The following is a 24150-nucleotide window of genomic DNA, read 5'->3' on the forward strand; positions in this document are numbered from 1 at the left end:
TGAATGACCTACTGCAGGCTACGTCTGTACTTTCCTGACATGAAAGCTTTTGAAGGTCGTGCTAACAATGGCTGTGAGCAGCAGCAGCAGCAGCAGCAGCAGCAGCAGCAGCAGCGGTGCAGTAATGTTAAGGGGATTAGGGAGAAGTTTCTCACCAGAAACTGTGACTCATTTCCATCACAAGTACTCAAGTTGTGTTCAGTCACTGATTAGCAATTTGGTTTGGGTTTCAGCTGTTACCAAAAGCCTCTGAGCAATCCAGCATCATGCAGAGTTATTTTATGAGCTAATCATGGCGCGAGCTGCTGACATTGGAGAGATTAACGCCTCGTAACTGGTTTATGTATTTAGGTCAGAAAATGGGAAGCGTGTGAAAACACTGATGAGAGAGGAAAAGGATTTCACACGGTATTTAAATAAACTTCAGCCTGTGGCACCGTGAAGACGAGGGGACTGATGCTGTGTATGAGTGTGTGAGTGTGTGTGTTTATGTGTAGAACTGCATGAAAGAAAATGTCCATTTTGGACAATTTTGTTTAACAGGCTGATTTTGGCAAAAGGCTTTAATAGAACAAACCTCTGTGAAGCAAGATCCCCAAATTCAAACAAGATGCAGGAGACTGATTGAGACGTTCAACTTCCATGATGTGTTGCTGTATGATTTGGACCGTTGTTGTACTGAAATTGCAGATGTTGGAGCAGGCAGTGGTGTCATCACCACCACAGTCTAGTACCAACATATTAGGTCCAACAAATCCTATGAATGCAAAACGTCTCAGTCCACATTGATCAGCGGCTTTCGGCTTGTCGTCGCCAGTGTGGAAGCCTCCTATTTTATCGGGCTGCGGCCACAGCTGGTGGGGTGGGATTCCATCCTTTGGCCTTCTGTATCCCAACCTGATGCTCTACTCATTGAGCCACCAGGCCCCCACATTAGTGAATATGATATTATTGGATTACTATATTATGTTGCAGCTGTAACAATGGAGCTGATTTTAACGACCGGTTACACTGTTTGATCATTTTCAATCTAATAATTATGATGTGAATTACCTTTAATACTGTGGCTGAATTTCACACCTGGGATCAATGAAGTCTGATAATTAGACTGTATTTTGTATCTGAGAGCTATAATTATCCAATAAATGTCTTGAAGTTTTGCATTTCTAGTTCCTTCACTCTGACGTCTTTGGGTTTTTGGTTCAAATCCTGAATCAAGGTGTAAATATTCCACCCATTCAGGCAGCTGCAGCAAACGTCCTCACACTGAACAGGCAGAATCTGCCTCTGCAGCTTTGTTGAGTTTCTACCTTAAGGACCATCAGGCTTTTGTAGAAGAAGTTGGTCGTTTAATCAAATAAGTTGGAAGCCTAGTGATGGAGATGCTGAAGTCATGTGATCGTGGTCCGACGCCAGGCTTTTTTCCTCTGGTGACTCTATTTAGGATTCAAAACTCACAGTAATGATGCTCATCTGTGAAGCTTTTCTTGCTAAACAACAAGTTTTAAAGCCTTATTGTCCACAGTTGTCCCAATGCTGAGGACTTTTTGCTGAGGGAAGCAGGGAGATGCAAAATGTTGTCCTGCAAAAATAGATCATCTCTACAGGGTCACAAGCCAATTCAGTAAAAGTATAAAAGTTAAGGTATCATTTGAAAGGAAAAGGTGACATTAGAGAAGAACTTTGGTCATTTTAGCAGAATCATACTGTTCTGAGGTGGTGAAGCAGTAGAGATGATCCTCTATTGTCCGTCCATTTTAGTGACACAGTGACGTAACAGGCTGAGACATGTCCTGTCAAAATATTTGTGTTTGTTTGACAGAGAAAGACAATCAGACGGAACACGTGTACACGAGTGACAGATGGCTGGTGATGTGTGTGTTCTCACCTAAAGTTATTATATTAGGAAGAAGACGATGCTCAACCTGGCAACGCAGGTACAGTAGCGTCTCCCATTCTGACTCTGTGTGTGTGTGAGAGATTGTTTAAGGATTTTCTGTTTGAAAAAAGAAATGAATCAGCACAGACATGATTTAGGTTTGTGAGCAGTTCCCTTCAATAAATAATACAAATCTTGGCTATTCACAGTTGCAGTCTGAAAGAGGACATGCTGGTGTGTGGGTGTCAGCCAGAGGGCAGCCTGAATGAGTCTGACATCAATGCTGCGACTGTCAAAGGACCTTTTCTACCCGTGGGCCTGAGCGAGGAGGGTTTGGACGTCTGTTAGGGAACCGGTCCTTCCGTGGTCTCGAGCCAAACGGCAGAACTGCCAGTGCTCACAAAGACCACATTCACACACAGTCGGAGAAGTAATCAATGATGAAACCTATCTGGGTCACGCAAACGGTCATACGGTTTCATATTGGTGGTATCTGACCATGGGAGGAGACTCACAGCTGGTGACAGCTTGAAAAACAAAAACTAAAAGTCTGAAGACACTAAACGCCTACAACCTAAGCTCTTGGGTGAAATAATGTCTATTTCAATTCATTTGTGGTCGTTCAAAAATATTTTGGTTGTTTCTTGTCCAATTGCTGTCCAGGCCAGTTATTACAAATTATGGGCGAGGAGACAACATTTTCCACCACCACCACCACAAACTCACCCTGAGTTCAAAAACTACATATGGTCAGTTTCAAAGAAGCAGCATTCATTCTTTAACAACCGGTCCTGATCTTCCTGTGGCCCTAAAAAAGTTCCCCGACCTGACCCATGTGAACGTTTAACACAATGTTCCCGCTAATATCCTCCCACAATGAGTATTTACACCAACGAGCCACAACATTAAGACCACCTGGTGGTTTTACTTTAAAAATATTGTGAACTAATAATTACAGATGGATCATACTTGGTTAACCACCTGTCACCAGATAAAGTTAAGAGCAGCTCCATTTTTGCCAACAGCGACCTTTGACCCTTAGTTTTTATCATTTACTGCATCATAATTACCAAACTCAGTATTGTTTGAATTACATAGTTTTACTATGTGAGTACTTTTTCTTTTGTACTTTAAGAAAAACATACAGTACATAATCTGCTTAGTACTTTTAATTGAGTAAAAGACTTTTGGTACCTGTCTAGAATTCTTTTGTACGAGTATTGAGTTTGTGTTTTTATACTGTGGTTTGAGTGAAGACTTGGTGATTCACTGAAGGATGAGCAATATGTCCAACACGTACTAATGAAGCAGAATTTCCTCCTTCTCTGTGAGTCTGACTTCATGGAAAGTTTTTGAACAGATATACTTACTAAAAATTATTAAAAAACAAAAAACAAAAAAACAAGTAACATCCAGTAGTTTTAAGCAAATGATCTGAGCAGCACTTTACTTAATTCACTATTGGACAACTTCAGATGTGATGAATGAGTGAAGCAAAGGTTCAAAGAGGTCAGAATTGAGCTGCAAGACCAAACGTCTGTTCCCGGAACTCTTTTCTCACTTATTTTACTATTTTAAGTGGAAACATTGTTTGGGGGTGTGTAGACCTGAACACAGTGTGTCACTGATCTGACACCAAATGCCTGCACCATAATTAGGCACAAAATCAATACAAATGATATCCTGCACGTGAGGTGATCAGTGACAGCACACCGTCAGGCACACAGTTATGAATTACCCCTGATTAGATGGTGCATTTACTGCAGCATTAGATCAACTGCTGGTCTGGACCTCATTTCATGGCAATTCACCCAGGATCTTTGTCATCCAGGATCCTGAGTCTTATCCTATGGAGTAAGGTTTAGTCAGAACAACCCAGATTCCTACAGCTTCACATCACACAACAAAGCAGCGTGGCCACGATCCAGACAGCAACAAGTTTGGATCTGCTCTGCATACAGTGAAGGCTGTGAGTTAATTCTGCTCCTTCTGGTCACAATTAGTGAAAATCTAAGTTGTAGCAGCCACACAGAGCGCGCTGCTGCCTGCCGCATATCAAAGAGCTGCACCGATGCCGAGGCAGCTCCGAGCTCTGGAGTCGGCTGCGAAAGGATCAAAATACAGGAGGAAGGTCGATGCTGGAGGCGGCCGGTCCCACGTCAGACTGAAGGCGATCCAACAGCTCGTTCCAGCTGAAGAAATTCCACTTTAATCTACTTGTAGCTCTGCAATGATGCCTACAGTACATGTCCATCTGAGTTAAGTGATGCTGCTTGTGCCAATAACTGCATCAGTTTGGGTTTTACATGTTTGCATTTATCTTTGTGAGTTTCAGGACAGAAGGAATCGGCCGAGCGTGTCTGCTAGCTGCGGCGCGGTTGGTAAGACGGGCTGGGATACACGTAGGACAGCAGGGATCCCAGCAGATGACCCAGAGGTCTCTCAGGGTCCAAACTGCCGTTCCTAAAGCAGATTAAAGCAGAGATGGAAGAGGATGAGCAGTTAATGCTGTAATAGGTGAGTTCAGGTGATGAAGGAGGGCTGAAGAAGACCTGCGGGCCATGACGGAGACACATGAAACGCAGGGCTTCCACAAAAGAGAATATGAGATTAGAAGATTAGGAAAGATTAGAACCGATATTCTCCAGAGAATAAGAGACAACGTCACTGCAGCCATGTGTTCGACCTCCAACACAGTCTCTCACACATACACACAGTCGGTCCTGATGCGTCATTTCTTGTGTGTGTGTGTGTGTGTTTGATGTTGCCAATACATCGGTTCGGTCGTCCATGGGAAAAGCTGCAACCGCAAAGAATGAGAATATTACAGAGAGGGAGAGTGACAGGGACATCATGTGCTTCCTTTTTTCCTGACGTGACCTCACCCTGATCACAGCTCCAAAAGAAAACCAAAGAAATGCAGATTTCCATGTGGAGAAAATTCCTGTTTGTTTGGCTGCGTAGCCAGGGAACTGCCAGTGTTTAAAGGACCATTGTGCTTTTTTTACTCTTTGTTTAGTTTGACAAACTATTGCGGTTATGGTGTTGTTTTTGTAGTTTTGGCCTTTGGGCTTTGCAACTGCTGAAGACCAACCGCAGCAATGCAAGTGCCTGAAAACACAGGCGATCAAACAACAAGTTTAAACATGTTTAAAATCAGCAGTTTGTTCCACATCTTTTGAGGACACGTATGATCCTAGTGGACAGGAGTAACAAAAAGTAGTGAATCCCAGATTCAGCAACCACATCACAGGCTACTACACAGGTGCTGTGGCTGGTAGTGAAACATGCACCAGGCCAACAGCTCACTGAGCTGAGAAAACAAATTCATAACATACTTCATACAATGCTCCATTCTGTAATCTGCACACCAATAAGCCACAACATTAATGAAATATATTAATATTAATTGCATACTGATTGATCATTATGTGTTAACCACCTAACACGTAAAGTGGTTAAAATCAGCTCCACCTTTACCAACAGTGACCTTTCACCCTTAGTTTTTAGTAATTAGTGTTTATGTTTTGCCATAATTACCATAATCATATTGTTGGCTACACCGAGTACTTTTACTTTGTACTTTAAGTAAAAGGGCTGTGTAGCTGCAGACTGCTCAGAGTGGGGATGCTGACCCTGGTCCTCCATCACATCATTATAAGACCATCAGTGGTAACGTTGGTGCTGATCAGTGTAAGTCCAAACATATACTGTAGTCTAGGGACTAATAAGTACTAACAACAAACTTTTAAATAACACTGCATTTTACATTCCAAGATCCCATGAACATACTGACAGGTAAATATTTAAATTACCAATTAGCAGTAGCCACAAATGTCTGGAAAAAGCTCACTGATGATTTCTTCAAAAACAGAATCTGTGCAGGTCGTAACGTCTTCCTTCGTTTAGTTCACATCTAGTGTATTTATATTGTATATCTGTCGTTGTCCTGAGAGAATAAATTTGTGTGTGTGTGTGTGCGCGCAAATAAACACAAAGATTCCTCCCCATTCCTCTTTGACAACATCATTAGCAGCCTGGCAGGGGAGAAACGGTCAGGGCAAGAGAAACACACACACACACACACACACACAGAGAAGATGGGTCTTGAATGTGATGCAGACGCTGACCCCATCTTTCATATCAGAGTGGGTGGGGGCCCATGTTAGAGGGCAAAAAACAACAGATATTGAAAACTGATGGTTTGTCTCCATCAAAATAACATTTTTCATTAAAATAAAGGACATTTCTATAATAAAGGCAGGAAAGCCACAGATATCTTCTGATTTATTATTTTACAGTACATGTTTCTCTTTTTACCAATATTCTTTATTTATCTCTCTGTCCACTTTAATTGCGAAGACAGAACTCATTCTCTCCCCCCGACTTACAGTGGAAACACTAATGAGGCTCTAAGAAAAGCTACTTAAGGTACTTTTTTCCTGTACCTAACATTAATAGAAATAGAAGTGAGGTGGGGGTTGTGGTGGAAGGTCATGTGTCCACCGGGCTCTCTCTCACACACACACACACACACACACACACACACTTCCTATGACCACTGTTACTATGGCAGCTGTGTGAATACAAACAACAATGAGCAGCAGATTAGTATAATTAGTTTAGCTCATATTAGGTGCCACATTTAAAGTGCTGTAGAACTGAGCTGTACAAAGCATCGTGTTTGTACTTAGACACACAGCAGCTGTCAGTGTGGAAAAATAAATGATCACCGACTACAAATCCAGCTTTGACTAGTTTGCAGAAATCCTGGACTTTTGGTATCTTCTTGTTCCTCTTTCACACACTTGGTTTGATAATCGGAAGAGCTGAATAAATTAGAAGCTTTACTGTCACGTTACAATAACCTTTGTCCTCTGCATTAACCTGGGGGGAGCAGTGGGCAGCTCAAGGACACACCTGGTGCGTGGGCTGAGATTTGAACCAGCAGATCCCTGCATCCCAGTTTGATGTCCCACTGTCCCGCTGATCCACCATTTGTTTGTTCAGCAAAAGCAAATGAATTGAAGCTTCGGTCCAAATACTTTTGGGGGGACGGTACATTAACAGGTCATCTGTTTGTAAATGCTCTTTCTTTCTGCTCTGCGGTGAGTGAAAGGTGTCATGCGAAAATAAATTCCCAACTCAAAGCTGATCTGCGAAGTAAGAGAGTGAGCAAATGTTTGATTATTTTAAGATCTGACATTTCCAAATGACATTTCCAAATAATTAACAGATATCTAATTGACATGGCTGAAAAAAACGGGGGGGGGGGGGGGGGGGGGGGGGTCAGACCCCTAATAAGCAGAGTCCTGGTTTATGACGCAGAGTAGCAGGTCATTCAGGTCGTGATAATTAACCCTTATAATCAGAACTTGGGCCTTTTGTTTTCGGTGAGTAATTGCAGAGTTTTAATCTTTGTTATGAGTAATTAATCATATGTGAAAACAGAGCTGCTCCAATTATGACACATAATTTGATCTGATTAAGCATATTTCAATAATCTCCCCCTGCTTTTCTTGATCGTCGTCATTATCCTCAGTGTTATCAACACTATCATCATCATCCCAACTATCAGCATGTTCTTCATCACCTCCACTGTCTTTGTGAAACCATCAGTACTGTCACACTCTCATTACTGTCATTTGTCTTCTGATTGGCTGTTCCATGACATGTTTTTTAGAGATTCTCAGTCATCCGGGTCATGATTCTCCTAAAAGTACTAGTTTAGAGACAACTGTTTCACCTGTAATCTAAAAAAAAGCTTGACTTAGCCAACTTGACTTATCGTGCCGGCTTTGAATTCTACAGTGACCTCAGGTGCTACTCAGTCTTAACTGGATTTGCTTGAGGTTCTCGAAGACATTTAACCTCTCATCCCGAAGGCTTCCTCAGTTCTGACTGACTGGTTGCGAGTCCCTTGCATTTCACCGTGCAGTAGTTAAGTTCTTAACACCTCGAAGGTTGTTGAGGTCACGTGTGCCAAAGTGGGAATGGCTGGTAAACGTCCTGAGCAGGGACGACGAGGCCGCACTCGTACAAAGGTGATCACGCTGGAGTTGGAGTCAAGAGATGTCGAACAGTAGTTACTATTATGGAAATTACTGCAGCACAGGACAGAGAGAGGACATCCGTAGACCTGTTCGACATCCGCACTGATTGTGTCAGAAGCATATTCCGATGAATACAGACCCTAAATCTGTGGGGGTGCTGCTCTGTGAGGGGATGAAAAGAAAAGTAGGAGATGTGACTCAAGCTTTCCAGGGAGATAAAGTGAAAATTATTCGTCGTGGCATCGATACGGCCCAAATTCTGAGACCATGACGACTTTGGACATACAGAAAACAATTCAACACATTTGTGCTCATGTGTTTCTGAATCCTTAACGGACATCTTGTTGGGTCCTTATGTGTCTCTGCAAACACCAATTATCATGGCATCTCAGTGACTGTGGAGGTGCATTTTCTTCAGTTATCTAGCATCGTATAGTATGCTGCCCCACGTACTGTGTCAAAGACAGTGCATGTGTGAATATAATATGAGATATGGATTATCTCTATAAGGAGGTCTGGCCACAGTCATCGGTTGCCTCATCACTTATTAAACAGCCTCGCTGTGGATCTTTGAGATGAAAGCCGACTACCTCAGAGACTCCACAGCAGCCGGCTCAGTCAATTCTCAGCCTCAATCAATAGAAAAGTTTTTCAACTTTTGACTCAAGTACAATTCAATAGGAAGTATTGACATTGAAGGAGTCAACAAAGTGAAGAGCAAGACAACAGAGCAACATTTTGGGCCTGGGAGGAGTCCAGGTTCTCGTGTCCTGGGGTGGAAACTGGCCTGCGCATCACTTTCACATTCCTCTTTTTATTCTTTCACTGCTCATGCTGAATAATAAATACATACAGAAATACTTGGGGCTGCCAGGTCCTCTTTACATAAAACATTGAGGCTGTCTGCAGACTGAAACTAAAACGGTTTCAGTCTGACCCCGTGAAGCCTTGTTGGCACCCAAAGGACACAGCTCGTCTGAAACTCGTCTCGCGTCACCTCAAGTTTTTAAACAAGCTCAGAAGATGCTGCCTGGATACACCTATGAACTTTCACTGACTTCCAAAAACCTCCTCTGCTTGCCAACTTCTCTTCTGTTTAAGCCAAGCTCGTTTTGAGTTCTGGCATTCATCCTACTGGGATCTGGACCATGAGAGCCACCTTTAAGTGTATTATCGACTGACCGGGGACAAGGTGACACCCTCAGATATTTGTGCATCAGAAGTGGCCACTGACACCAGAGGGGACAAGGGCACAAGTGTGAGATTTGACCAGAACAAAGACTAGTCAGGGGCGACAAAACTCACCTTTCTGGCTCTGGCAAACTGATGCAAGGGGGTGGACAATTAAAAAATGAGATACGCATACACTGCAAAAATGTTAAAACCAATCCATCTCCAATCCCCCTCTTATCCATCTAGTGCTCCTGGTAAATCCAGCTAAACAAAGCAGCCTTTTCACCTAATGCGGGACCATGAGACCGGATGAAATATACAATCTCTCCAGTATATTTTCAGTCTACTCCGATCTCTGGTCGGGGGCATATAAGTTAGATCTGCCTCTAAAGGGAGGCACACTGATCAGCTAAACTGTCTTACCTGGCTCCTCTTGATGTGAAGGGGCACTGGGGTCTCTCTGGATGTCTAAAGACCGAGCCCCCTGCCACCTACAGATCATCTTATTTTGGTTGCTGGATTTTAAAATGTTAAATTCCAAAATACTGAGTAGTGATTTTTTTTTTTTCGATCCCATTTTAAAACAATTAATAAATGATACCTTTAGGTCAAAATGATCTCTGTTTTCACATCAAGTCCAAAAAATAATAGAGTGCAGTGTTGCCTGGTTTGTGTTTGTGGTGGAAACCAGATGAGAAAAACAAACAACACTCTTCACTGTAATCATCTGGCTTTAAAATTAGGTGACTTACTCACTATGAGAGCAATTATTTCCTATCCTTAAAAATCAATTTGTACTCTGCACTTGCTCAAAATTGCCTCAAGCTGGTTAACATTGAGTTTTTAACTCCATAGATCAATGATTAGTGTTTGGTCCAAATCCTTAAGGAGTAAGACGTGCGATGACACTATGGTTTTTACGTGGTCTAAACATTTCTCACAGCTAGAAAATGCATCTACTGTATCTTCATGGTGGTGAGATTTGCTGTACACTGCACTTTTTAGCACTGTTAAAAAATATCACACGCAATTCTGATGCTATGAATGTGTGAGGCCAGGATGCAATTTTAAACTAGAATATTTAATGTCACTTCAACAGAAACTGGTAAAACTACTTTGTCTGAGCTGGTTTTCGCATTCATCCTAAAAACCCATGTAAGCAAAGTAATTCCTGGTTATGACGACTTTGCATCACATGATGCAATACTGCAAGGGTGAGTAAGTATCGGAGTATTTGGTGGTCTGGGCTCAACTAGGCCCAACTTTGATGCTGAAGGTCATGTTCGGTACAGGCGCTAGATATTGCCAAAATATAATATGCTTGTTTTCGGCCCTGGATTAGTCATTCAGCCTCAACATCCTGTTAAAAGTGTCTTCAGAAAGCATCCACCGTTCTCCCACTCGGAGTCATTCTGCAGTTCAACAGTCAGCTCAGCGTGATGCAGCGCAGCGTTTAGTAACCCTGAGGTCACAGATCAGAGCCATTTACTAAAAAGTTTGCAGTGACACACTTTCTCTGACCCTCTCTCGATCCACAGAAGGACCCTTTCTCACTAACCGAATAAAAATCTGCAGTTTATATATATGTGTGCAGTCATCTACGTGCATCTGTGGGAGAGTTGTGTGAGTGGACATCGTGGGGAATCCCTTAAAGCTCGGGACAGAGAGGGTCTAGCCAGAACGAAGCTAATGAGATTAGTCCGAAAGTTGGGAATTAAAGTGTGCACGCTGAGCTTGTTGGGAAGCTAATTTAATCAGAGGACTCTGAACGCAGCACTGAGCTCAGGACAGATGAGCTGCTCTCTGCCACCTTGTGACAAGTCTCAGCTCAATGAGGTCACTGACCGAGGTCCAGGTGAGGATACAATAAACTTGTCTTGAGGAAAAAACCCCTAGACTGTGGAAAGGGTTTGTAGATGTTTCTTGCATCTTTTTTTGCAGAATGTGGGAAATTCCTTCAGCAGAAACAAGCCAACATTATTAATTTGTTCGCTTTTTGTGGCTAATTGTTACGCATACAAGCAGCTAGATGATGTAGATATTTTATCTTTTATGTTTGTGGTGACAGATGGATGTTTTTACCAGCAGCGTTCAGGAGCAATACAGCTAAACACACCGTTTACGTCGTAGCTCCTACTCACAGAAAGGAGAAACCCTGTGATATGGGCCTTAGCTGAGATTAGCAGCATGGAGTCCTTCAAAGATGAATTTGGCGTTTGAGGGATGTACAGAAGGAGGATGTGGCAAAACAAAGAAATAACATTAAAGAGGGAAGGAGAAAGAATGATGGCAGAGCAGGGCTGGATGGAGGAAGAGAAGAGAGAGAGGACATCTGCCATTAGCTGCAGGATCTGAGTGGATGCCAGAGATGAGGTCAGGGCAGCCTGCTGGACACACAGGTGAAGCTTCTTACTTAGAAACGCTGCTAAAAATCCCTGTTGCTTTAGGACAGAAAATGTAAAAGTAAATGAAAATATTCCCAGTAGTTGCTCTAAAAAACAAACTGATTCCTTCTCATCCTTTACCACAGTAATAGACCACAACGCAGCACCACACACTGCCTGGTTTTACCTCTCGCTCTCACACACACTCTCCATCATGGACATTATGACTTGTGGTAATCAAGCGTTATATGCATCTCGTCACATTTTTACTTCAACATTAACTCTGATTCTGAACCAGCTCTTGCTTATGCTGCTATAGGCCTCAGATTGTGTTTCCAGTGTGCAGCTACCAACCGAAGTCTGATGCTTCTTTTTGCTTTTCTTATCTTGTCTCCTTCCACTTTATACTCGCCCCCAGTCCAGGGTGCCCACCCAGTCCTGTTTCTGTTAGACGTTCCTCCTGTTAATGGGAGTTTTTCCTCTCCACTGTCACCTTATGGGATTTCTCAGGTTCTCTCTATAAATCCGTACAGTCTTGGCTTTAGAGTGTAACGATTCTTGAGATCATTTTATTGGGAATTTGTGCTGCATAAATAAAGTTTAATTGGTCTGTGACACCTTTCTTACTAATGAAGTCACAGTGTTGCCAGATCTCACATTTAATTTAATAAGTAAAGTATTTTAATACAAAACTAATAAAATAAAGTGCAATTTGTAATTAACCCAAATTGCATAAATGTCCTAAATTTCCATGTCCTAAAAGGCTAGAAAAGGGGAAGGTTATGTGTATGGTGTTGGTGCCACAATCACCTAGAATTAAACTACTTCTAATTGTAATAGTTTTAATCTACTTTAACTTAAATGTCGTCTCAGTCTTGCGGTTACAAATACTCTAATGATTGTGTCATTTGCCTAATTCTTTTTTAACCCACACGTCCCTAAAGCAACCGGCACTGCACTACCTGTGTAATCCAACACGATTTACCTTTCAAAGGTCACCTCAAGGTCTACAAAGACAGTTATAGCTTTCGTTTAACCCATGTTCATAGAGTAGATATAAAAATGGAGATGAAGAGACAGTACATTTAAAATTCTGCACCCTGAAATAAAATATGTCTCAATGTCTGAGGCAGAGACTAAAAAAAAGGAGAGAGATTTTTATTATTCTTTAGACAACACCAAACTCGTTATTCTTGATCCCTCAAAGGCATCACAAACACGTGTGTGTATACTACAGCACAAGTGCAGTCAGATGTATGTGTGCCATGAGATTCAAGAGCAACATCACCTGTGGTTCTGATGCGTCTTAGCTCACCCCCCCATCCTCCGTTATAGCTCCCCGACCGCCTATAAACATCCCCCCATGAAAGGCAAGGCGAGATTGTCTCTTTATAGGAACCCGAGGAGGGAAATGAGTCTCTTTCTTTTTCTCTCCTTTCAATCCATCTCTGTCTTTATAATATCAGGCAGATTTCACATCTTTCATATAAAGTGCCCTTGACCTTCAAGCAATACGAGGAGCTTGATAGAGCATCATAATGGGGCCTTATAAGTTTCCGTGTGGTTGAGCAAGCAGAGCACTGCAGGCTAGCAGGGCGGCTTGCTACAGATTAGTTGTTAAAGTGTGTCGCCAAGCTCATAAAACACATAAAACACGGTAGGTCAGGTGCTGGAGGCTGCAAGGATCCTAGTCAGTCTGCTGCTGAATGTGAAGGTGTAAAAGATTCTAGTGCCAGCTGGACCAACAAAGCACGAAGTCTAAACATTACCTCTAAAACCAAGTCGCCTGCTCAGTTCTTATCAGCCATTGCTAAGAAAGGAGGGACTATTTTTTAGTGGTGGATAAATCCACGTCTCAGACTGCGGTGAGTATTTGTTGCAGGTGTATGTGGGATTGAGTCCAAACAAATTCAGTGTATGTTCATGTCACTGAGACATTATTGTGTTTACCATTGTTAAAGTACAGCAAAGCTCTAGAGCACAGAATAAGATACAACCATCAAACCAACTGTTTTCTAACTGAACTGCAAATGCAAATGAATTTTTTCAAATCTGCAACCTGGTTATGCAGCATTATAAGTGTTTGTTATTTACATGCATTGGAAGGTGCAAACACTGATCATATCGTTAGAATGTCTTCAGATAGCGCGGTGCCACATTGTATCATGTATCGTTTATTGTGATCATTTCTCCCCGTGATAAAAATCATGATAGTGCACAAGGGGCCCGGTGGCTAAGTTTTTGGTTGGTATGCAGAGGGCAGCTGGATCGTATCCCACCCCAGCAGGTGTGGCCCAGCCCAGCCACCAAGGGCTCGCTCTGATAAAATGGGAGGGTTGCGGCAGGAAGGGCAAAAAACAGGTTCTGCTGTGAGGACCCCTGAAGGGACAAGACGAAAGCTGTTGATGACAACATGAGAGGGCACAGGGCTGAACAAAAAAAGATTAATCTTTTCCAAATTTCTAAACAGTCGTGTTTGGAAACCGTTCAGCAACAAATATGAAACAAAAATATGTGATTAGTTAAAAACCAAAATACACAGAATAACAAGAGGCGATTACGGTATATATACGATATAAAAAAATTAAGCTCAGCCCTATTCAGACCAAAATATCCAATCAAGAACAACATCCAGTATGATTAACTACAGAGTTAGGAAACCTGTTTACAGGCTGTGTTTAGGGAGAAGAGACTTGTGTTTGTTGTTTAACACAGACGCTTTTCTGGGTCTCACTTTAATTATTCAATAAGTAATTTGGAACAATTCTTCGTCCCTACGAAAATGTCACAGAGTGATTGTAGGACGGTGTCACCCACCAGTTTTGATAATGAGAAGAGTTTGCAGTGTAGTTAGGTGAAAAGGAGCTGGGGACTTTTGAACCACCTACTTATCCCTAGAAGCTTCTTCATCAGTTTATTCCTAAACTTAGCATAAACAATTCGTCACCTAGGTCAGGTCCAGTGGAGTCGTGAAATCCCACAGGATGAATTCACAAAGCCTTCACAAGGCCAAGAGCTGCTCCAACCTGACCAATTTAGGAGTAGAATTCAACAGAAGAGAAGGCGAGCGAGGTGCTTCATGCATACTGATCAGCCCACTTGTGGCCAGCTGTTCCCAGAGCTGCCCAGAGGTAAAGAAAACCGTCTCATTAGTAATTCACATCACGCTGAGTCAGGAGGAGAAAACAGTACAGTAGGTCTAATTTAAAAGCAGAATTATTACTGTTGAAAAACAAAAGCTCCCCGATGGAGGGTGGAGGGAGAAGAGAAGAGAAACCGTCAAGAGGCAAAAACCAACCAACAGATGAGGGGATAGAAGAATACATCCTCTAATATATACTTTGTGCATATATATATATAAAATCCTCTAAGCAAGGGATTGTTGTCATGTGATCCACCACCTCTGGAAGTCGAGTCATAGCAGCTGCACTTTTTCCTCGTAACTTTTTACTGCAGGTTTTGTTCCCCGCTGACCTGAACAGAGAAAGTGAGTCAGGTAAGACAAGAAAAAAGTCTGGTTGCCTTGAGTCACTTCCAGATGACATCAGCTGGACGACTAGGTATCTTTACAGACACTATTAAAGGCAGCCAGACTAATCAATGCGCTCTCACAAATCCAACGCTCGGCCATTGGCCAATGTTGAGCCGTCACTTATTTGTGCGGTGTGTCCGCAGCAGACTACAGACACAGACTACTGCCTCCTGCTATTAGGGTTATTTTCTCTCACGCAGGTGCAGAACGTTGCGCTAGTTGGCCATTGGTCGTTGTCTTTGAGGTGTGTTCAAGTGCCTCTTTATGGCCCAGGTGAAGATGATGAGGCCTTCGGCACAGCTGCTTCTTTCATCTCTTTCCTGGTATGTTTCTGTCCTGAGGTAAAAACCCTGGACATTTAAAAAGAAACCAACGTTGGCTGATGACAGGGGCAACACAGGACGTATTTCAGTTACATTAAAGTTACATTATTGTTTTCACTTGAGGTTCTTTTTATGTGCATTTGTATTTTGCAGCAAATGCCACCAAAGTGGTTTGGCAGAGCTGCTGGTGTGGTGCAAATGAGGCAGGTACCTCTGTACCAGCAGTAATAACACCAAGCTCGTCTTTTGCTGCTGTAGGTACATTTGGTGTTTTAACACAGGGATGTTAAAATGGAACAAGGACTTTACACGAGTCTGCTTAAGCATTACAGAGGATATTATCCCGCATGAACTACTATATTTGGTTGGTCACACAGTGCTGTGTCAGTGTTCGAGTCCTCTCCAGCTCTGGGGGAGTGAACAAAGACACAGAGAAGCGGAGGTGGACAGAGACATAGACAGGAAGCAGCACATTGGTATTCAAAGCTGGTTTCAGCTCAGCCATCCGGCCCTGCCTCACAGTCTTTACATGGCATTTGCCCTTCAGCGCAGCAAATGTCTCACACAAAGCTGGTGGAGGCTACACGTCTGCTTGCAGGGGATGGTCGATCACATGCACGCACCTGTGAGTGTGTGCACAGGTGTGTGTGTGTGCCTGCTCATACACTGAAGCGAAAACACACCTTTTTAATTGCTACATGGGAGAATCAGATGTTTCATTTTTGCTCTATCAGATCAGTTTGTGTGCATGATTATAACTTTGGATCATAAGCATAATGCATTATTGATGGCGAACATGGAGAAAATAAATAATTTCTCCGTAAAGTGCCAGTGAAATAATTACTGCTCACTCCGTGGAAGTGAACAGATTCTCCTCTCAGTAGTTGAGTGCTTGGACCTCTGAGCTGCTTTAGCTGAGCAGCCAGTTATTAAAAGGTCTGCAGGGTTTTTATTGGTGAGAGCTGATGCAATGTGAGGAGTAGTCTGATCTTAATGAGTCTCCATCCCAAGACAACGTCTGAGATGGAAAAATTGAACAGAAGAATTGATTTGGTTCCAGTTGATTTTACACTAAAGTTAAGAGCACGATTCAAAAGAATAAGTGAGAAAAGGTGTGTCGGTTTGTATCTATAGGCAGGAATATGTTTACGTAGGCTGTAAGAGGAATAAACAGAACAAATGCAACAAAGGAAAGCAGCAGGACAGAAACTGGCAATTTGCACATCAACAATGTTTGTTAAAATGGGAAATATTGTGAACATCTTCTTAAAATCCCATATGAAGGGAAAAACCCGGGAGCCAGAGTCTGTTTGATGTTAATTCGAGCTCTATGAGCACATTACAACTTGAATTTGGACATCAAGCAGGAGAGACCTTCTTCCCAGAAAACATCTTAAAATAACCAGCGAGCAGTGTGCTGGATGATGGGTATTATCAGATAATCCTCTAATAGAGACTGAACTGCAGGTTGAGGATGTGGAGGGCTGATGCCTGCTGCTGTGTCATGGGGATCAGACCTACTCAGTATTAGCGTTGTGGACAATGGGGACCACTGTCAACATCCTGCGTCGACTTGAGGAGATGATGCAAAAGTCCTAGAGATAGGAACTATATCAATAGATTAAAGTCTGACTTGTAGGTTTTGTAACCTATGTTCTGTGTGGTACTACAGTATATTTGCCAGGATACATCTGGGAAACATTATAATACAAGTGTTGGCCAATTTGGTAAATTATACATTTGTCAAATTTGTCAATTTAACAAGAAAAGTTCGGAAAATTCATCCTTGTCCATCCTCTGGACTCCTTGGTAATACTTCTTGATACCCAAGAAGCACAAGCTGGAGGTTATGTGAGAAACTGGGAAGTAAATTACAACTACATTGATCCCATGACTCCTTTTAGCTCGAGGCGCCCGGAACCTGTGTGTGTGTCCAACGTGACCCCTCACCTCCTGACCTCCAGCTGGGACTGACCACGCCACATGTCTCTCTGCCAACAAAGTCATTTTAGAGGTCATTTAGAGGTCATTCCCTCCCACCTATGGCCCCTAACCTTATGCCATGAACACAGAGAAAGAGAGACAGGACCCGACCTAACAGTGGACATCAGTAAAGCAGGACACCAGTCAAGATAATGATGACATAACTTTCCAGGCTCTTTTTGCAGTAATGATCTTGAAGTTATCATTTTCCCTCAGCGCTGAGTTCCTGATCGCTCCCTGTCACGCAGACAATGGGATATTGATTTTGAAATAAAGTAGGTCACCAGTCTGTCATCTGCCTGTTCTCTTCCTTCAGAGGTGCTATAAGGTCAATGTTTCTCTTCGTGACACCGGCAAAACAAGGACAGACTGGTCAGAAACCCCCAAAATTCCCAAAAACTAATGCAAAGACTAAAAGCTGAGTCCTCACTTGACCTTAATCACATTACACAACCATGATGCAATTCACACATGCTACATTATGTGTGTGTGTGTGTGTGTGTGTGTGTGTGCCCTGATGTTGACCCTGTACAGCAGAATTATGCTGGATGTTAAGCTGCCACTTTTTTCCTAACAGAAACACAGTCAGTACATGACTTAACTGAGTAACTCTTCACACACACATTTACACACACATGCACACACACTCTCAGTATAATCTCACAAATGCAGACAAGCCCTGGGTGCTTTCAGCTTTGACCTTGACACAGTAAGTGTGTGCATGTGTGTTTTATTAGATCAGCTTTAAACAAGAAAACACACATTTCTGAGATGCTGCATGGAAGGGATGGCTGAACATTTGGAAAGTATCCTAGTTTTCATTCTTTCTGAGAGTGCGAAGATGCATCTGATGCCTGCAATGCATATTTAGATAAGTCTTTATGCAAAGCTGAAACAAACCCATGGTAAAATCACAAACCGGCCGTAAGAATAATGGCCGAGACCCAACTTGCAATAAACCCAGACTTTTAAGAGACACACAATGTGAACAGAAGACTGCTGTGGACCAAAGAGGGGCCCCATCAGCCACACCAGCCACCTCTGTGATGACGTCACCGGACAGTTGATTTCACCAGCAAACCCTCCTTGGCTACAGTAGCAGTCAAATAAATGGCCTGAGAGAGCAGAGAGTTAATGTGTGTGTGTGTGTGAGTGTGTGTGTGTGTGTGTGTGTGCGTGGCATATTCTTGCCAAGCTGCGGGCACAGTTTGCGTGACTGGGAAAGAAAACAGCTCATAACAAAAGCAGAGGGAGAGGGTCTGAATGTGAATGGATGTGCTGGGGAGTTTAAAACCCCCACTTATTTTTCCTACTGATTGTAGCGTGCAGGCTGATGGATTGGCTGGATGACACAAAAGCTTCACATGCAAGCGATGCGCACACACAGACACACACACACATGCACAGAGTTACTCAGTATTCAGAATATGCAGGCTCCATTAGGAGAACAAGGTTGGAGCTTAGACGTCCAGGTCGGTCAATGAGCACAAACCTCAGTTATGTTCCAATGGAAGTCAATAGTTACAGGTACCACAAGTCATGTTTACTTGCGCTTTATGGGTTTGGGACACTGTCCCACTTCACCGTGTCCCAAATCATTCAAAACTGCACAGCAGTGTCCAGCAGAAAGATGCTGTCCAAGCTGTGAGGTATAATGAAGAATGGCTCCCATCCTCTGTATGACATGACGGTGAAGACTGACACTACAATCTTTATAACCCCTCCCTCTGAGATCAGATACTCTGATTAAATTTTATAACTTAATATTTTATTTTTTATCTTATTCTCATTTTATGTTTATGTCATGTTCTTATGCACGATTTCCTCTTCTTGCATGGAGCATCTGGGACGAAAGCAATTTCCCCTCAGGGATTAATAAAGTGTTTCTGATTCTGAGCTAGTTACAGCAGCTGGTTGGGGTAAGATGGAGGGCTGGTGGAACACATGGAAATCTAAGTAATTTTACACAAAAGGTGTTTCATTGCTTTTAAACACATCCACGGTCTTTCTCCCACCTTAATGTTAGTGGTTTTGTTACCTGAACCAAACCAGGCAAGGACCCAGAAATCGAAGTCCAGTGCTTTGTACAGCTGCCATCGTCCCCAACCACCTCCTTGCACCTGCCTTTCCATTTATAAAAGTACCGCTTCCTTCATTCACAAAATACGTTGCATCCACACATAATCGGGTTTGCAGGTTGGGAGACAGGGGTTTCCCTTTGTCGACCTCCTCAATTGTTGTGTGCTGCTGCACAAACAACCTATAGGGTCGGAAGGAGGAAGGAGATTTTCAAATGAGAAACAATCAGGCTGGATCCAACTGAGTTGCAAACTATTTCACAGAAAAACTTAACAAAACAATAAGTCTGATGTCAGAATTAAATTCAAACAGAGCGATATTGTGCAGCGATTGCGAGCTTTTAGAAGCATTGATCACACAAAGCTAAATGATCCTATAAACACCACAATTATTGTACACAAACACCTCAATCACCACTTCTGACTGCATCCAACATGTGAAATTCCCAAAATGGAAAATCACGCCAGTTTTATATAGCGATTGGCCACAGGCAGGATTTTAGCTTCTCTCTCACTTGCATTCTTCCAACATATTGTTTGAGTGTTTAATGAGCACAAAACCACAAATGCCTGTAAGAGGAGACCATCCAAATATGTGCACTGTCAATGCCATTGGAGCTCTGTCATCATTTACAGGCAACTCCTTTTAAATCCAAACATGTCCATTCATTAATTTTGTTCCTGCGTGTCATAGTTTAGAGACTCTTCCTGTGCATCTGTCCCAGTCAGTCAGATTTTCTGAGATAACCTTGCAAGAGTCTTTTCTGTTGGCTCAATCCACTCGTGCATATATAAGCTGATAATCCCTGTCTGAACAAACCCCCGATACTCAAAACTCATGATTTGACATGCAGATGAGATGCTGCTGGGTTTCCTGGGAGAATAAAGGACGGCGGAGAACTGCGAAAGTGCGTTACATCAATGCAATTTCCCCCTTATCATTCCCCTGATTACACTGCACCAAGAGCGTTTCAGAGGCTTTATTCAGACGCCCCGCAGAGAAAGAGGGGGTGTTGTGTAAGAGATGTTACAAAAGACACACTTCACACACAGCACAAAACAGCTCGCTTTGGTCTTTTTGCTACTGTGATGTAAGCTTGTCTGTCAATACACACACCTACAGGTAATTGTACACGTATCCAATAGCTTCCAGGTTTCCTGTCTTAAATGTCAAGTAGTATTTGGACACGGTTTGAGCATTAAGTTTGTAATTGTGCAAAGAGCATACATGGTGAGATCAAGACAACTATTCTGAATTCAAGAAAATGAACCTTCTTACATGATCAAACATCACAATGAGCAAATGTTGCCCAGTGTGAGGAGAAGCTCTTTAATAAGGCTACAACAATCACAAATCACCAATGGGTAATTCTAGGACAGCACTTTGTCCTTTTGTGTGTCTCCCACAAACCTGAAAAGTCCTATGGTAACGTCTGATTAGTGGCATTGTGAAGTGTGTTAACTGTGCTTGTCTGCTGTACTTTGCCTGAAGCTCAATAACAGCAAAATACAGGGCTGGTCATTTATGATTTAGGAGGTGTGGATAGAGAAAATTGTAGGTCGGCAGCATCGTCATGTTGAAGTTGCATTAGACTTTAGTTATATTTTCTGTAGCTGATTTGCAAATTGTTTCGAATGTAATGTTGTGCTTTGTTTCGTAGCAGCGTTTCACATTCACACTTTTAACCACTGCCACCATCTCAGAGCAGATGAGTCACAGCAGTTTCGAGCTTCCCACAGGAAGAATGAACACGTACGCCTCACTCCGTTCCAGATTAAAAGCCCGGGTCTCTGCTGTTCAGCACAAGCCATGACACACCGACTTATAATGTCACCGCTTTTCTTCCGATTGTCTTCTCACTTTATATTTTTCTCCCCGTCACTGTCACTGTTGTCACTTAGAAGGCAGGTTTTCCCGCACCTCTATTCAATGAAGGTCCACCCTACTGTCTGTGACAGGTCAAGTCTGTGACAAGTCTGTGAACCAGTCTTAATGCCTAAACCACTGGCAACGAGTACTGGCCAATCAGAGACAGGTAGGATGTGCCTGTTGCTGGGTTGCGGTTTAGAAACCATGTCAGAAAAGAGTCGGCCGTAGAAATTTAATCTGCACCAAGACTTGAATAAAATCTTAATGATATGTCTGTTCGGCCCTGAGTCCAGACAGAGTAGAGTCTGGGTCCAGACCTGGGCCCCAGTCCGTCTATTAGTGACAGCTGACATACTACATAATACTTAAAGATACAAGGGTACAACACAGGATCAGCAGTCACCAACAAGGTCAGTATCTTCCACAAAGGCAGGTCTCAGTCTTTCTGTTCTCTTCCAAGTGGAAACTTCATGAACGTGAGCTTAATTAGAAATAAATTTTAGAAACAAATTAAGAAAACGTGATTATGATTTTTCATATTATCTTCAAAGTAGGCATAATACAGTTCATTCAGTTTGATAGCAAGATGATGATAATGAGTCAAAGCTACAATCTGGCTAAAAAAACAGGAAAAATGATCAAGATCATAGACAGATGTTTGTAGGACGGATGAAGTCACTGCGACCAAACATGACAAATCAGAATGTATTTTTAAAAAATGACATTGTTGAGGAAAAACGTGTGTGTGTGAGCAAAATACACCATTGCTTTTAATTTTGACCACTTCTTGAACCAAGAAAAGGACAACAGGACACATATTGTGCTCTGTGGGACACCACAGAAGAGCTGGGACATGCATGACTGTGGGAGGAAACCGGAGTAGCTGGAGAACAAACTCCACTCACAGGGATTTGAACTGGAGACCTTCTAGCTTTAAGGAAGCAATAAAAACCACTCCACTACCGTGCCGCCCTAAAGTAGAACATAAACCAGTAATCACATAACAAAAGACAAAATTAGCTCCAAAACCAACAAGCATTTAAATCAAATCCAAGTTAAGATCCAGCCTTAACACACACACACACACAGCCATGTTGTCACGGTGGATCTGTAGCTGGCCAAGGCCCAACAAGCAGCGTGTAGAATCATCAGTACAGGCTCCTGCTGATGGTCCAGTTGACGCTGCAGACATCCTGGGGTCTCAGCTCAGAGACACACTGTGTCTAACATTGACAAAGTGGTGTTTTCAACCTTTTTTTGACACCAAACTGTTTTTTTTTTTAAAGATCAGCAGCCTTTTGAATGTGAGTTGCCTCAACCAGAAGGTGCAAAGTTGGCTTGTTTAAAAGCAGTTTGTTTGGAGCCACTTTAACGAGCGTTATTCAACCAGTGTTTAGCTGCAGCCCCTCTGGAATATGACTCATCAGCTATTTGACTATGTTTTTTCTGTGGTCTAATTAGGATTTAGATTTTATTCTTTTGCAAAGCTAATGTGAAAGTCTAGGAACTTTCTAAATTGGACATTTCCCAGTACGTATACAGAAACCAGGCCTAACACTCATCCCCTCGCTCTGATCTGTAACAGTCCAAGGAAGCGGGAACCGCCAAGAGAAAAACATCAAGAAACTGACGTGTTTTGTTTCCATAAACTCTGTACATCCAGACTGTAAACTGAACCAACAGAGAACAAAGTCAAAGCTGTTATTTCATGCTTCATGCCCAATTTATCACAGTAGTTCAGGCAAAAAGTTTGTGTTTTCCACATATTTCATAAACCAAACGTGTGTTTTCCACTGCAGCTTGCGGTGCAGCGCTGAAGGGAAAGGGAACGTCATGTTTCCAGTTTGACAAATGTTCGGCGAAACAAACATTAAGCACATGTCACTGATCAGGAAGCTTTGAAAACCAGCCACACCTTTGTGTACTGGGAGACGGAGCAGCAAAATCATATCGCACAATATACTGTTACACACCAACAAGCAAACACAAAGGTTACTAGGAGAAAGAACAGCAGTGCCTGCATATGGTGTTGTGCAGATTCAATGGGAGGAGTCTCATGTGCATGTCCTACCTGGTGCAGCCTGCATCTCCACAAGGCCTCCTGTCGCAATCAGAGCTTCCAAGATCCTCACGTGATGCTCTGGGTTCACTTTCTCACTGTTAAAAAATAAAACAGACATGAAAACCAATTATTGCATAATTGTAAAAGTCAGCAGTGACGTCAAGCTGCAAACGGAGGGTGGGTGGCTTTGTCGGCTCCATCGGGCAGGTAAATGCACCTTCTCCAAATCTAAGGCCAGCGTTCTTTTTGGCACTGGGAGTGAGTCCAAGTGAAGGACTTTCTTGGTGTCTTGTGCACAAACAAGGGTAAAATTAGCGTCATAGGTGAACTGGAGCAGCGTCAGTGGAACTGTTCATTCCAGCTCCCAATATGGTCACGAGCTGTGGGTAAGGACCAAAGGAGCCAAAATGAGTTTCCTAAGAAGGTCTGGACATCAGGAGGGAGCTCCTTCACATCAGGAGGAGTGGGTCAGGCATCCTGTGAAAATGCCTCCTGGGCATCTCCTTTTCAAAGTGTTTCAGCCACATCCAGCTGATAGGAGACCCTGGGGTCTGCTAGACCCAGAACACACTCAAGAAATAAGGCATCTCATCTGGCTTCATTAGCACAGCAGGATGATCAGGTTTGGGATCCACAGACAAAACCTGTTTGTGCGATTAATTAGCATTTATTTTTTTGAGCACTTGGTCTTTTCAGAAGACTTGTTGACAGTATGAGATATATTGAATAACCCGAGACCTTCTAGTTATTTAATTCACCAACCACATGCTGCAGTGAAGGCCAAGCAAATTATCTAAATGCTTACAGACTGCA

General features: G+C 42.7%; 1 protein-coding gene across 3 annotated transcripts in view; it reads right to left on the bottom strand.

The window, feature by feature from the left end:
* pik3r3b (phosphoinositide-3-kinase, regulatory subunit 3b (gamma)) overlaps nt 1-24150 on the bottom strand; it is a 160550-nt gene that overhangs the window by 60916 nt on the left and 75484 nt on the right. For all 3 annotated transcript variants that reach the window (XM_067512668.1, XM_067512667.1, XM_067512669.1), the window contains one exon: nt 23347-23432. In XM_067512668.1, coding sequence (XP_067368769.1) covers nt 23347-23432 — 86 coding nt within the window. The remainder of the gene's footprint in view (nt 1-23346; nt 23433-24150) is intronic.

Source organism: Channa argus, chromosome 8 (assembly GCF_033026475.1).
Source record: "Channa argus isolate prfri chromosome 8, Channa argus male v1.0, whole genome shotgun sequence".
Lineage (NCBI taxonomy): Eukaryota > Metazoa > Chordata > Actinopteri > Anabantiformes > Channidae > Channa > Channa argus.